Raw genomic sequence first — 15,375 nt, 5'->3', positions numbered from 1 at the left:
GTTACTCCTTCTTTCTTTGTGTGAACATTTGGGTGGCATTATGCTAATCTTCCCACATAGTGATGTAGATATGTGGGGCGTGTTAGAACGAGCCGTTTTAGGTAGGCGTGGCTGACTCTTAACTTTTATAAAGAATATCTCTTTGGATTTGAGACTTTAGTCTTTGCAACTTTACAGATCTTCTTTATGCACCAAGAGCTTGTAACACTCCAAAGAGAAAGGAAAACTTGAAATCGCATCATATGACCCCTTTAAGATTCTGATCATATCTAATGTATGATACTAATTATTATATGCTAATGTTCTTTTTTTTCTCTCCATTTCCTGATAGACTGTGAGTGAGAAAGACTGGCGAGACTTACTAAAAGTATCAATTATTGTACATTTATTCACTCATTTGGCATTTACAACACAGCACTCTTCCATTATGTTCTGTATTGAACTTCTGTTATCAAAATTCTATTATATAAAAAAAAAAATACTGTGAATCAATTTTTGTGCTTAAGATGATTTAGTGTGTAATTGGTATTTAAAATATAAAATAGGTGTGGTGTAAATATGGTTAAATGGCTGTATCAGCCACATGTCAGCCCTTTACAGAACTCAGCCATACAAGAATAACATATAAGGTTCATATATGATTTGGCTCACTTCAGTTTGGGCTATGGCACTGTTTTAGTTCAGTTCTGGCTATAAAGATGTGGACCAGTTCTGGGCCGGCAAACACGTACTGATCTGGGCCAGACTTTAGCTGTTGACATGGACCAGATCTGAGCCAAAGGAAATTAGCTGATCTTTTGCCCTCACGCACAATTCCTGATCGCCTGGATTCATATTGAAATGACTATTTCTCCTAAACATGATCGATCTTCAACTCACAGTTTACGTCTCGACCACCAGAGTGCCAAATCTTCCATACCGCAGCTGGAAAATGTAGTTATTATAGATTATATAGACATGCAACACAATTCCAACAGTTCATCAAAATCACAGGTCTTTATTGTTTCATATGAGACAGTGTACTGTGAATTATTGTAGAATCCACAAATGAATGAATCATAAACATCATAAATCCCATTATAAGTATGGTAGTTGAATTCTTTTAGGGAATGGTTTAAACCCACACACAGGCCTCTCAGCTCGTCAGATCCTGGTCGTTGAGTCCAGGGTCTGCAGCGGTCGGGTCCGGCTGTGAAGACTCTGTAGTGTTTGGAGGAGCGATGATGATAACGAGCGGCTTGAACTCTCTCCAGGGTTTGGTGGGACAGTTGAGCGGTGTGCTTTGGGTCGTGCCGATGCTCTCCTTGGATTCCTCGGAGGATTCTTTGACTTGCGTCTTTGGACTCAGTTGTTTTTCAGGCTTGATCCTGAGAGGAGACCAGCCTGGTGGCCGTTTACATCTCACGACAGTCTGAAAACAAGGTGATGGTGATGAAAGGGTTTATTACAAATCTATTGCAATGATGTGAAAATGATCTGAATCGTTTAATAGAAATAAAATAATTGATGGGGTGGTTCACCTTAACAAACACTGCCTGACATTCAACATGCACTTCTGGGACCTCGTGCCTCCAAGGAGCCACATCCACAGTAGAGTTACACTGCAAAACCTCCTAAACAACAACTTTATGTGAGAGGTTACAAGTACACATTCCTGTTTGCATAGCTTCATTTGAATTATTCTGAGTACACTTTTCGCATAGATTTCTCTGATGAAGAGCATCTTTAAGTGTTATTGTGCCATCTCAGACTAAATAAATTAACTAATATTAATGGACACTACCATTCAAAAGTTTGGGGTCTGTGAGTATTTTTTCTTTTAGTTTTTTTTCAGCAACATCTCTATAGTGTTACAAAATGTTTCTATTTCAAATAAATGCTGTTCTTTTTAACTTTTTTTATTTTTCTATAAGAATCTTTAAAAAATGTATCATTGTTTCAACAAAAAATATGAAGCAGCAGTACTGTTTCAACACTGATAATCAGAAATGTTTGTTGAGCAGCAAATCAGCATATTATACTGATTTCTGAAGATCATGTGACACTGAAGACTGGAGTAATGATGCTGGAAATACAGCTGCGCATCACTGGAATAAATTACAGTTTAACAGATATTCACACAGAAAACAGCTGTTTTAAATTGTAATAATATTTCCTAATATTACTGTTTTAACTGTATCTGTCACGAATCCGGTTCATGAACTTTCCAATTCATTGACTCTCGCACTACACACTGTTGCACATCACCCCGGACTACATTTCCCATCATGCATTGCACTGATTGCACTCAGCACGAATTCCGCACGTCTCACGTCTCGTCAGTTCTGTAACAGAATACTCGGCCACACAAGGATCCAGCAGCTTTCTCAGTGGACTCTGGCCTGGTATGGACCCTGTCACCGAGCTACTACATCTTCGACAGGGAGGTCGTTCGATTGAGGAGTATGTTCACCGGTTCTGTGAACTAACTTACCAGGTACCCCTATATGATGAAATTTTATTTAAAGAGTAGCGTAACACATGATTTTCCATAAAAAGTAACTAAGTAACGCAATTAGTTACTTTTCAATGGAGTAACGCAATATTGTAATGCATCACTTTTAAAAGCAACTTTCCACAACACTGCTAATTACAAAGTATTTGATTGTGATTGGAAACATATTTGTATAACTAACACTAAACTGCATAACTGACATAATTGATTGCTGCCCCATGGATTTTAGACTTCCTACATGATTGTTTCTAAATGCGAGGGTTTGTTTGGCGATAAAAATGTAGATTATCATGTAGGTGACTTCATAAGATCTTACCTTATCCGCTTGTTGCAGATAGTCACATTCATGCCAAACCTTGTCTCCTCCTGCGGGACAATCTGTCTCTCTGCTTGTGAACCGTACGAACACAACTTCTGCCGATTCATTCTGAGCCTGTAAACATTACCGTATTATTTTACACTCTTAACAATAAAGGCTCTTTATTGGCATTGATGGTTCCATGAAGAACCTTAAACATGAAAGGTTCTTAATAGTGGGAAAAGGTTCTTTAAATTATTCAAATATTCCTCATACTAAGAAAAAAAATGGTTCTTGAAAGAGCTGATCACTGAAAGGTTGGAACCAACAATGGCTCTTCTGTTGCATTGCTACACTCTCAAAAATAAAGGTTTCAAAAGGGGGTTTTCGCATCGATGCCACAGAAGATGAAGAAGCTTTCAGTGAACAGTTCTTAAAAGAGCCATTTTTTCTTAGTATGAAGAACATTTTGACTATCTAAAGAACCCTTTGTCCATTGATAAGTTTCCATGGATGTTAGAGGTTCTTCATGGAACCACCAATGCCAATAAAGAGTCTCTATTTTTAAGAGTGCCGGAGAACCTACAGCCGCTTAGAGCTGAAATATTGTACAATGCAAAAATCAAAACTACATCCTACCTTCGTAGCCTCCAGGATTTCATAGAGAGCAAGTTGAGCACCTTCAGTTAATATCTTGTTATGCGCGGAAAGAGTTACATTCACAACATCCTCCACACGTTTATCATCACAGGGAATTGTAATGTCAGTTTGTCCACTTCCTCCAGAAGAATAAAGCCAAGCTAGCGCGAAAACCGTCAAGATCTTGTCCCGCATCATGCTGAAAACCCAGCAGTGTTGGAGTGAGAGGGTTCAGAAGTGTCTGCGCTGGACTCTATCCGCCCCTGTAATGATTTACTCACTGTTAGAGAGCTCAGCTCTGTGTCTGTATCTTCAGCTGTCCAAATATGGTGCGACGGTATTCAGCAGATGTAATGCAAATGTTTACTCGTCTGAGATGCTCTCTACAACACGCACAGTTCTCTGAATCCCCGCTGCAAAACAATGATAAGAGACCTTCACTGAGACCTTTACATGACAGTGCACAAACTTACATCGAGACACAGTTTTAACATTTTGGAAGACAGTCTGTTCCAAAAGATCAGTCCAGAGCGGTCCATGTGTTCTGGACTCTAACACTGGCTATCAGGCCCAAAGAAAGTGTGTGCATGTCCAATTTGTCTACAAATAGATTATTGATTACAGTATTTATTGGTTTTTGGATTCATTTTACCATTTTATCTCAACTTTTCATATTAGTGAAGTTAAAGATTTGTTTAGTGCTTCATAACAGAGACAAACACACAGCATTCAGCAGTGTTAGAATTCAAAGTTGCGTTAAGTAAATTGACAAAAGCAGCAGTGTGTATTTAAGGCCATACTTTGTCCCCTCTACCTTTGACCCGTGCTGTGTTTTGCTCTCATGGAATTAAAGACATGACCAGATTCAGTCTCTACAGAGTTAGTTAAACATACTTAACATACAATAAACATACTGATGAGAATTTACTTATGAACAGATCATTTTTATACATAAATAGAAAAAGTAAAGATGTAATAAAATAATAATGTGAAATGCTACAGTAAAAAGCTTTTAATTAACACTATTTTATAAAATAATAAACTCTATTAATTTACTTTACATTAGCATATATATTAAATATTCATATTATATTTAACAAGACAATAATTACATTAATCTATGTTGTTTATATTCATTTATTTATTTAATAAAAAGCAGTCACCTTAATTTACAATGAAAAACATTAAAAACATTGTGTGATGCATCATATTGAATTATATTTTAATAGTTATATTTCACTTATATTTGTTTTTAGTTATGTGCTTTGGAGAGTTTTATATTTAATACATTATAAATTAATTAGGCTATCTTTAATACAGAAACATAACTGACATCCCATAATGTCTGAAATGTTGTCACTGTAGTTGTTTCTGAATATTTAACATTTCTGAAGTGTTTTTGAATTTGTCCTTTACCTGTTTTGCTCATCTTGCCACGTGTATGCCACTCAAAATGAGTAAACTCAAGCAAAATATTAAAAATGAAGCCATCAGGTTGTCTTAAAGGATCTTTTAGGAGGAATGCTCATCGTGTGAGATGTACAGATGTTCATTTAGAGGTCAAAAACATCCAACTATGCATTTTTTGGCATCAAATTTTTTTTTACATGGTCAACGGTTTTTTTACTTTTAAGCACCACAAAAAAAGTATAAATAACTTTTAATTCAGAAACTGAAAACATGTTTGTCATTAAAGGGTATTCAAGTCATTTTTAAATTAACTGCATTTTTATATGTTTTTGAATAATAATCTGGACAACAACACAAAGTGTTGCATTCTTCCATAGATGTAGTGATTATTGGTAAGATAATTTTCAAATTAAATTATAACAACATGGATCGCACTTACTCATTTTAAACTTTAAAATAAATAAACACAAGAAACACACACACACACACACACACAGAGAGAGAGAGAGAGAGGTTTTTGAATAATAATCTGGACAACAACACAAAGTGTTGCATTCTTCCATAGATGTAGTGATTATTGGTAAGATAATTTTCAAATTAAATTATAACAACATGGATCGCACTTACTCATTTTAAACTTTAAAATAAATAAACACAAGAAACACACACACACACACACACAGAGAGAGAGAGAGAGAGAGAGAGAGTTCCACAACCAACCAAAGTGGAAAGGGAAGTAAAAAAGTGAACAGAGCACCCAAAGTGTGAACAGACGTGTCTGGGTGATCTGCATCGTTCACACATTTCAAAATGCAAAAAATGACACACTTACACAAAACAGTTTTATTCCATTGTGTCCTGAAGTGCTGTTTTTAATAAATGCTCTTATAGTTTCAGTTTTGTTTTTCAAAACACATGGTTGAACAGTGACTAAAGTTGCTGATAGAAGATTTGAAACGCGCACATACCGAAGCTCCACGAACATGGAATTTATTCAAGTTATTGGTAAATGAAAGAAAAACACAATTTTTAATTATCTTATGCGAGCAGTGCTTGCTGTGACATTGAACCCTTTGAGGCATTGAATGCATTTTGCTCCAACGAAAAAGTGTGGCAAATATTAGTGAGAACTGACCTGTCGTGGCACTAAATTTTGGGCAAGAGCCCAAACTGGCACCATGAATGTCCAGACCCAAGTCTATCACTTGTTTTAATCAAACAACTGTCTAGATTGCTTAGAAATTCAATTTAGAAATACAACTCTTGATCTGAAATATGATCTATACCATTATGTAGTTATTATACTCATATCATACTTGGTTTACTAATCGTGGGCTTGGCTAAAGATGCTTCCTGATGTCAGACAACTGCTGACAACATCAACGCATAACTGTCCTCCTTCACAACCACATGTGCATTATTTTACCACGGCCTCAGAGCTGATACCATAAGATCAACTGCCCTGAAACACAAGAGCCCCTTTCTTAAAATGAATTACACAAGTCGCCGCATTGCTCTGCTTCTTCTGCTGTCCTCCATGCATTGGCTAGGTGAGTTGATTTTATTTAAATTCTTTTTATTTAAGTCAAAACTGTGATTTTAATGGTAAACAATCTTACAAACTTTGCATATATTCTTAAAAAATTATGATTTATAATGAGTCTATAATTAGAAATGTAGATTTATAAATAGATTGTTAATAAATTAGTAAGTTCTAGTAGTTCTAGTTCTAGTAAGCCTAATTTCTGAGAACCCAGAACAATGCAACACTGAGTCAGTGTAACAACATCCATAATTGGTCCTGGTAGCTCTGTGTTGGTTAACACTTCACGAAATGGTGCTAAAGCCCCCCGTTGTTTTGTGCTTACAGGAAGCTCTCTAGCCGCAAAGCCTCTTCACCTTTCAGCTTTGGCAGATGAAGTTCCTGCCATCATCAACAGTGATCCTCCCATCACTAATCTGTCCAAGAGACCCGTTCTTCAGCCCAAAGAAACCGCGCCGCCTCAGTTTCTGTGCACCTTGAGGAACCCCCAGGGCAAAGTGTGTGTGCGGGCCAGTTTGGGAGTGGAGTATGTGGTGAGAGAGAACAAAGTAAGCTTGTTATTTTCTCAGCATTTTTATTCAGCTTCTCAGCATGTTCTAGCAGGGGGTGAGAACTCACTTGGTTTACCACCAACATTGTCAACGGCTCACTGTCAGAAAAAACACGCATCCTCAAGAGTACACGTTGCTAATACTTTACATTGTTCATTTCATGGCGGGATGAAATAGCCCCATAATTAAGACAAACTATAAAGTGAAACTTAGTTTTTAGTGAGTAATCCCTTGTAAGAAAGAAGTGCTCTAAATTGTACTGAATGTGTACTTACAGTGAACCTCAAATCTTAAGCTTATTTTTAAAACACTACTTGCAAATAATATAATAATAATGGAATAAAAAGCCCCTTAAGTGTACTTTAAGTACACTTTCATAACTGTTTCTTAACACACTTACGTATTAACAAGTGAACTTTGTTATAATGTCAAATTAAAGGCTTTACTTAAAAGTGCGTTTTGAATGCTATAAAAAAGTAAACTTATTTTGATGTGTCCACTAACATACTAAAATACATGTAAAGTAATTTTAACCATAGCGTCTTAATCAATATTACATTTAAAGTTAATATATTATGCGTAGATTTAAATACATTACATGCACGTTTCAATAGAAATGACAGTGAAGTATATTACATAAAATGCACTTAAGTCCTACTTAGATCAGATGTGCTAAAACATTAGCCACATTTAAATGCTTAAAGACTCAAAACTTAGCTGTGCATTTACTGAATGAGCACTGTGCAACGTCCGAACTGAGTGCACTGTATTTTATGTATAATCATTTTCTATTTGAACTGTTTTAAATTCATTTTAAATCTATTTCTAAATCATTTTAAATGTTTTTAAGTTCCCTGTTTTATTTTATTTATGATTATTTTACTTCCTTTTATGTAAAGCACTTTGAAATATCATTGTGTATGAAATGTGCTATATAAATAAACTTGCCTTGCCTTGTCTTGCCTTACTTAAGTGGGTAACACAAAAACACCTAAATGTTCGGCTAATTTAATATAAATTTAAACTATAATAAATGTTCATTTAATTGCAATTAACATGCACCTAAGTATCTGAAAACATTACATTAAGTTGCACTTAAGTATAAAGTATAAAGTTTAAGTTTAAAGTCTATTATTTCCGTAATATGCACTCTTTTTTAAAGTATGCTAAAGTGTATGTCTTTTTAACAATATAGACATCTTTCGATTAAACAGAATATTGGGATATTATTAATCAACTTAAATTATTGAATATTATTAATAAATATTCCCATTGTTTACTATTCAAGGCAAGAGCTTGATTCTATTCTACTGCCATCGCTTATATGTATTTAATTCCAGTTGTGTTTAATAGCCGCAGGAGGTGCGTAGACCCCCATAATGTTTGTTCATGTGATGTTTGTCAAAACTGTCCTCTCATAATCTCTAGCACAGCCAGTGGATCAAAACGTCTTTCAACAAGTTTTCTGTGAATATCTTCTTCACTGTGTGCATGCATTCAGTAGACTCAAAGAGTACAGTCGAACATAGGTATTCCCATTGTTTACTATTCAAGGCAAGAGCTTGATTCTATTCTACTGCCATCGCTTTTATGTATTTAATTCCAGTTGTGTTTAATAGCCGCAGGAGGTGCGTAGACCCCCATAATGTTTGTTCATGTGATGTTTGTCAAAACTGTCCTCTCATAATCTCTAGCACAGCCAGTGGATCAAAACGTCTTTCAACAAGTTTTCTGTGAATATCTTCTTCACTGTGTGCATGCATTCAGTAGACTCAAAGAGTACAGTCGAACATAGGCTATGTCTACAAATTCTGTGCAGCTACACCAAATTTGAGTGCCTTGATCTTTTTAGATCAACGATATTGTCAATTTGACAGGATTTCCATACTAACATGATGTTGGTCCAGTAATCCCACTGCTTAACTTGTATTCCAGAAGAACTATTATTTCAACATGAATCCCAGCTCAACACGAGCCACGGGATTCTGTGGGAACCAAAAGTCTATTCTCTCACTGGATTTTGATGGTGGACATCTGGAGTTCACTTTCATCAAGGTACCTACAGTAGCTTTTATCTCTATGATAAGCTTTCTCTCTGGGGTTAAACATGTACAAAACAAGCAATCTTAATCAACATACAATGCAATATTTCTTCACACTCCCAGGAAGGCGATCTTTCCTATGTGAGCACTATCAAAGGGCTTCTGAGACCAGCTCCCCCTTGTAAAAATTGCCAGAGTAAGTATAAATTACACTACAACCTTTGCAAATACACTCATCACGCACTCACGATTATTCTTATCCTTAGAATATCTTACTATTTTATCTAGGGCTTGACAATAAAGAGTTAAAATGTGGCAAAAACATGAGTTTCGCCTACCTGTCGAGAAGAAACTCCACACATTCGGCGTCTCGATTGAAACCCAAACATTCCCTCAAGTTCCTCCGTCTTGTAAAAACACAGCTGATGTTTACTCTTGTTATACACCGTTGTCTGTCACTGTGTATTTTGGCAAGTCTTCAGATTTATTTTTCCCATGTATAGCGTCAGCCACGTTCGCAAAAAAACAGCCTCTGGCTCAGCCTGCTACAGTAGCCACACCCCAATCTCTCACTATTGGTTGAGCTGGAAAGAGATTGACAGATTTGAGCATAATGCTCTAATGGTACATTTACATGACAACAATGTACTAAAAACTAAAGTTTTGCATACAGATGACAACGTTCAACATTCATGGGATCCACAAAAATGACTAAAAATGCTATATTATTCATGCCAGGCCAGTAGGTGGCGATGTCACTTTATAAAGAAACACTACGTGTGTGCGCACATAGCTATAAACTGAACATCACCGTTTTCACAATTGGACGTGGCCAAAAGTCTTTAAAAGGAATGTGTGAAATTTGTCTGATTTAGGCCCCGTCCACACGGAGATGCGTTTAGCTGTATACGCATACATTTTGTATCGTATAGGCGTTTCGTCCAGACGGATCCGGCGTTTTGGGAGAGTAAAACCGATATTTTTTTAAACCGGTTCGCAGAGTGGATAAATCTAAAAACGCTGCCCTTGTGTTTTCATGTGGACAGCAAATCCGTATATTTTCTGAAATCATCAGCCCACGTCTCGGCCCTAGTCAGACACCGCTACGTCACGTAACAGCAACAAAAACATGAACAAACTCTGAACGATTGTCTTTTTATTAACTAACATTAACACAGAGTAATAAACGTATTGTTCCATGTTTGTTTGTATACCGCGCACAAGGTTTATGCACATAGTCCAAGTCTTCTTCTCCGTTTTTAGTGTATCTCTGTGGCAGAAATACAGCACCACATGCTAGTCTGGCATGTATACTACATCGTTTTGTGTCGGTTTCGTGTGGACGCAGATATTTCTTGAGACAAGGAGGAAAAAAAGATCGGATAGGGAAACCTCTAGCTTCGTGTGGACGTAGCCTTAGTTGTTTAGTTCAACGTTCTTTCACAGGTAGAAAAGTCTTAATTTATATTGTAACATTAATTAATTTACTCTAGCACAGTAGATATCAGTAAAGCAATTATGCAATGAAATAAAGTAAATATTAATATGTGACACATACAAAAGAAACACGCTCAGAATTGACGCGTTGACGCTGACAACCCGTGTGTGTTGACATGGTCAAATTTCATGCTTTCCATTTATAGAGTTTTGGCACCGTCTGCCTTCCATAGTTTTCAAAAGGTTGCATTTTCAGGTCCTCAAAACGCTCCTGTCATTTTAATAAACAGCCAAAACGCATAAAAATTTTACTTTTTTTAGTTGACGTCTAAATGATGACTGGGAGGCTCACTGTTTACACTTTTGGGGGGGATTAACCTATGAATGTCATACTTATATTAGTTAATCAACAATAAATTGGGTTAAGAGAATGCATTTTGACACAAAACTTCACCTCTAAGTATATTTTTCAAACTTAATCCACAGATAAAACCTACGTTGGAGTTGTAAATCACGACAAGCTATTCAAAGCAAAAAATGGCCTAAGCTTCCAATGCAAGTCTCAGATGACTCTGATACTGGCAAGCTACTTCCGAGTCAAACTGGTGCCACTGCAGATTCAAGCCTTTGATCTGGCTAATGGAGCGTTTGGAAAAGGTACATACATCTCACATTGTAGACCGCAGAGATGCTATTTTTCACTATGCATATAAATGTAAACACATATATATTCTGTTACCCCGGAATAACATGATTTCTCATGTCTTCATTTCAGAGGTGGAGTGCTGGGAGGATTACAACAAGCGCATGATCCCCATTATTCTGGGTGCTGTAGCTGCGGCAGTTTGCCTCATTGCCATTCTGACGTTTGTGCTTGTCCGAGAACGCCGTGGCCAAGGCTACGAACAACTCTGAGACTCTACATGTGCATTGTGAAGATGAATCAGGAGATTCAATTGTGTGCTTTACATTGTGTGGATATTGCTTTACAGTTTTAAACGATCTCAGTAAACAATTAAAATACGATTGACATGAAATATCTTTGATATTGTGTTCATTGTAATGCATAAGTTACTCTTTATAGACTACAGTCATTCTGATGTATGGAGGTTTTGGGCCTTGACAAGATATGTACATTCAAGGGAATGATTATGATAAGTGTAAGTTTACATATGAATACGAAACACTTCTTGTAAAATGCCATGGGGGAAAAAAATGCTGAACAACACATCCCATAGAGTATGACAACATGCCCTGCTTCTTTGTCTTTTTCATAGGTAGGGTAGAGTGGGGGAAACACCCCCTACTTTTTTTCCCAAAATAACCACTAGATAAAGTCGAACTAAATTTTTGTTGTAATTATGGACTACACTGACACGAGTGATGTAGAAGTATTCACCATGAAGCTTACTCTGGTGATTTACCTGAGGATTTAGAAATAAAAGTGTTTGAAAGCTTGTTTTGCAGAACATCACAGTTATATATTATATGAGAACAGTAAGACCTGTAGATAGGGAGCATGTCTTATTTAAGAAAAATATATAGTTCAGTCATGAAACTCTAGATGGCGCAGGCTGATGGGGTGTTAACGTAACTGATGATATTCAGAGAGTTAAACGACTTGGCACAAGCTGATTGGTTCATGCTGCATATGCAGCCAATGAGCTTACTGCCTTGCATGTATATAGCATTCACTTGAGATTCCTGCAGCGCGCTTTCAGAGTTCTCTGAAACCCTCCACCTTCCCCAGCTCCACCTGTACAGATTTGCTACAGGTTATTTTATATGCTATTTGTGCAGCAGCAGTATGTCAAATACTCATGGCACTGTATCGCCGTATGCATTGGCAGTAGCAAGTTCCTGTACTTGCTTGCAAAAGCAGCAATAATCTACAACTACAGCAATAACCAACAGCAGCCAAAAGGGTCTGGCTGCAGCTGGCGCTTGCACTCTCAGATGTGCATTCTCAGACGTGCATTCTCAGACTTGCATTCTCAGACTTCTGCATTCTCAGACACTTGCACTTCCGCTAGCGACGTCACTTGCAGTCTTTATTATTTTTTATTTTGTTCTATTTATTGATTTCTTTTTGTTTGAATCTCTCAACATTTTACAACAGTAGCCAGGTGGTGAAGACAAGAAAAAAGAAACTAAATTACGAAGTCACTTGCAATCGACACAAATCGTGCTTGTTGCCAATGGAGACAAGACGCTGTGGTGGTGATTAAATTATTATTTATTTTATTTATTTAGTCATTTATTAGAGGCTTTTATTCAAAGCGACTTACAAATGAGGACAACAGAAGCAATCAATTGTAGTATTAAAACAACTAAAAACAGATCCAAAACTAAAAGCTAAAACTTTATAAATACTACCTATACACATTTGAAAAATAAAGAGATTAAATAAAAATGACAAATGCATACAACAAAATTTCAAAACTTAACATTTAAAAGAAAAACTAAAAATAAAGCTAAAAACAATTCAAAATATTAAAGAACAAAAGGTATAAGAGTATAATAATGATTCTAACATAACACTAAGCCAAACACCAAAAAAAAACTACATATGTGTGTATGTACAACCACACACACATACATACATATATGTATATATATATACACATTTATAAATTCAATATATTTCATTTCCATTTAGTTTGAAGTATTAAAATAACTCAAATGTCTCAGATGACTCTGATACTGGCAAGCTACTTCCGAGTCAAACTGGTGCCACTGCAGATTCAAGCCTTTGATCTGGCTAATGGAGCGTTTGGAAAAGGTACATACATCTCACATTGTAGACCGCAGAGATGCTATTTTTCACTATGCATATAAATGTAAACACATATATATTCTGTTACCCCGGAATAACATGATTTCTCATGTCTTCATTTCAGAGGTGGAGTGCTGGGAGGATTACAACAAGCGCATGATCCCCATTATTCTGGGTGCTGTAGCTGCGGCAGTTTGCCTCATTGCCATTCTGACGTTTGTGCTTGTCCGAGAACGCCGTGGCCAAGGCTACGAACAACTCTGAGACTCTACATGTGCATTGTGAAGATGAATCAGGAGATTCAATTGTGTGCTTTACATTGTGTGGATATTGCTTTACAGTTTTAAACGATCTCAGTAAACAATTAAAATACGATTGACATGAAATATCTTTGATATTGTGTTCATTGTAATGCATAAGTTACTCTTTATAGACTACAGTCATTCTGATGTATGGAGGTTTTGGGCCTTGACAAGATATGTACATTCAAGGGAATGATTATGATAAGTGTAAGTTTACATATGAATACGAAACACTTCTTGTAAAATGCCATGGGGGAAAAAAATGCTGAACAACACATCCCATAGAGTATGACAACATGCCCTGCTTCTTTGTCTTTTTCATAGGTAGGGTAGAGTGGGGGAAACACCCCCTACTTTTTTTCCCAAAATAACCACTAGATAAAGTCGAACTAAATTTTTGTTGTAATTATGGACTACACTGACACGAGTGATGTAGAAGTATTCACCATGAAGCTTACTCTGGTGATTTACCTGAGGATTTAGAAATAAAAGTGTTTGAAAGCTTGTTTTGCAGAACATCACAGTTATATATTATATGAGAACAGTAAGACCTGTAGATAGGGAGCATGTCTTATTTAAGAAAAATATATAGTTCAGTCATGAAACTCTAGATGGCGCAGGCTGATGGGGTGTTAACGTAACTGATGATATTCAGAGAGTTAAACGACTTGGCACAAGCTGATTGGTTCATGCTGCATATGCAGCCAATGAGCTTACTGCCTTGCATGTATATAGCATTCACTTGAGATTCCTGCAGCTCGCTTTCAGAGTTCTCTGAAACCCTCCACCTTCCCCAGCTCCACCTGTACAGATTTGCTACAGGTTATTTTATATGCTATTTGTGCAGCAGCAGTATGTCAAATACTCATGGCACTGTATCGCCGTATGCATTGGCAGTAGCAAGTTCCTGTACTTGCTTGCAAAAGCAGCAATAATCTACAACTACAGCAATAACCAACAGCAGCCAAAAGGGTCTGGCTGCAGCTGGCGCTTGCACTCTCAGATGTGCATTCTCAGACGTGCATTCTCAGACTTGCATTCTCAGACTTCTGCATTCTCAGACACTTGCACTTCCGCTAGCGACGTCACTTGCAGTCTTTATTATTTTTTATTTTGTTCTATTTATTGATTTCTTTTTGTTTGAATCTCTCAACATTTTACAACAGTAGCCAGGTGGTGAAGACAAGAAAAAAGAAACTAAATTACGAAGTCACTTGCAATCGACACAAATCGTGCTTGTTGCCAATGGAGACAAGACGCTGTGGTGGTGATTAAATTATTATTTATTTTATTTATTTAGTCATTTATTAGAGGCTTTTATTCAAAGCGACTTACAAATGAGGACAACAGAAGCAATCAATTGTAGTATTAAAACAACTAAAAACAGATCCAAAACTAAAAGCTAAAACTTTATAAATACTACCTATACACATTTGAAAAATAAAGAGATTAAATAAAAATGACAAATGCATACAACAAAATTTCAAAACTTAACATTTAAAAGAAAAACAAAAAATAAAGCTAAAAACAATTCAAAATATTAAAGAACAAAAGGTATAAGAGTATAATAATGATTCTAACATAACACTAAGCCAAACACCAAAAAAAACAACTACATATGTGTGTATGTACAACTACACACACATATACATATATATATATATATATATATATATACACACACATTTATAAATTCAATATATTTCATTTCCATTTAGGTTGAAGAATTAAAATAACTCAAATTAAATAAAACTAAAAACTTAATAAAAGATACAGTCAGAATAAATTCAGATAACAAATAAATAACAAATACAAATAATACAAATAAAACTACATTAGTTTATCAGTAATCCTAAAAAATAACACTGCCAAACTTACATGCT

At 36.1% G+C, this 15,375-nt stretch overlaps 2 protein-coding genes across 2 annotated transcripts; both read left to right on the top strand.

Moving 5' to 3' along the window:
- Positions 1-6,231: 6,231 nt before the first annotated feature.
- On the top strand, positions 6,232-11,440 carry LOC107550681 (lysosome-associated membrane glycoprotein 3-like). The gene is made up of 6 exons (XM_016232023.1): positions 6,232-6,391; positions 6,712-6,932; positions 8,871-8,990; positions 9,101-9,173; positions 10,901-11,071; positions 11,190-11,440. The coding sequence occupies exons 1-6, from the start codon at positions 6,331-6,333 to the stop codon at positions 11,327-11,329; spliced, it is 786 nt and encodes a 261-aa protein (XP_016087509.1). The 5' UTR covers positions 6,232-6,330; the 3' UTR covers positions 11,330-11,440.
- A 1,664-nt stretch (positions 11,441-13,104) lies between these two features.
- Positions 13,105-13,565, top strand: LOC107550665 (lysosome-associated membrane glycoprotein 1-like). The gene is made up of 2 exons (XM_016232003.1): positions 13,105-13,196; positions 13,315-13,565. Exons 1-2 carry the CDS (start codon positions 13,106-13,108, stop codon positions 13,452-13,454), a joined length of 231 nt encoding a protein of 76 aa, XP_016087489.1. The 5' UTR covers position 13,105; the 3' UTR covers positions 13,455-13,565.
- The last annotated feature ends 1,810 nt before the right edge of the window (positions 13,566-15,375 follow it).

Source organism: Sinocyclocheilus grahami, unplaced genomic scaffold (assembly GCF_001515645.1).
Source record: "Sinocyclocheilus grahami isolate Dianchi unplaced genomic scaffold, SAMN03320097.WGS_v1.1 scaffold405.1, whole genome shotgun sequence".
In the NCBI taxonomy this organism is placed as follows: Eukaryota; Metazoa; Chordata; class Actinopteri; order Cypriniformes; family Cyprinidae; genus Sinocyclocheilus; species Sinocyclocheilus grahami.
Note: the sequence above shows the minus strand (reverse complement) of the source record. Positions and strands in the feature narration are given on the sequence as shown.

Excerpts from the sequence above, each read along its gene's own strand:
- LOC107550681 (XM_016232023.1), top strand. The coding sequence starts at position 6,331 with ATGAATTACACAAGTCGCCGCATTGCTCTGCTTCTTCTGCTGTCCTCC. Across the intron at positions 6,392-6,711 it reads GTCCTCCATGCATTGGCTAG|GAAGCTCTCTAGCCGCAAAG; the intron begins GTGAGTTGATTT and ends TTGTGCTTACAG. Across the intron at positions 8,991-9,100 it reads TGGAGTTCACTTTCATCAAG|GAAGGCGATCTTTCCTATGT; the intron begins GTACCTACAGTA and ends TCACACTCCCAG.
- LOC107550665 (XM_016232003.1), top strand. The coding sequence starts at position 13,106 with ATGACTCTGATACTGGCAAGCTACTTCCGAGTCAAACTGGTGCCACTG. Across the intron at positions 13,197-13,314 it reads TAATGGAGCGTTTGGAAAAG|AGGTGGAGTGCTGGGAGGAT; the intron begins GTACATACATCT and ends TCTTCATTTCAG.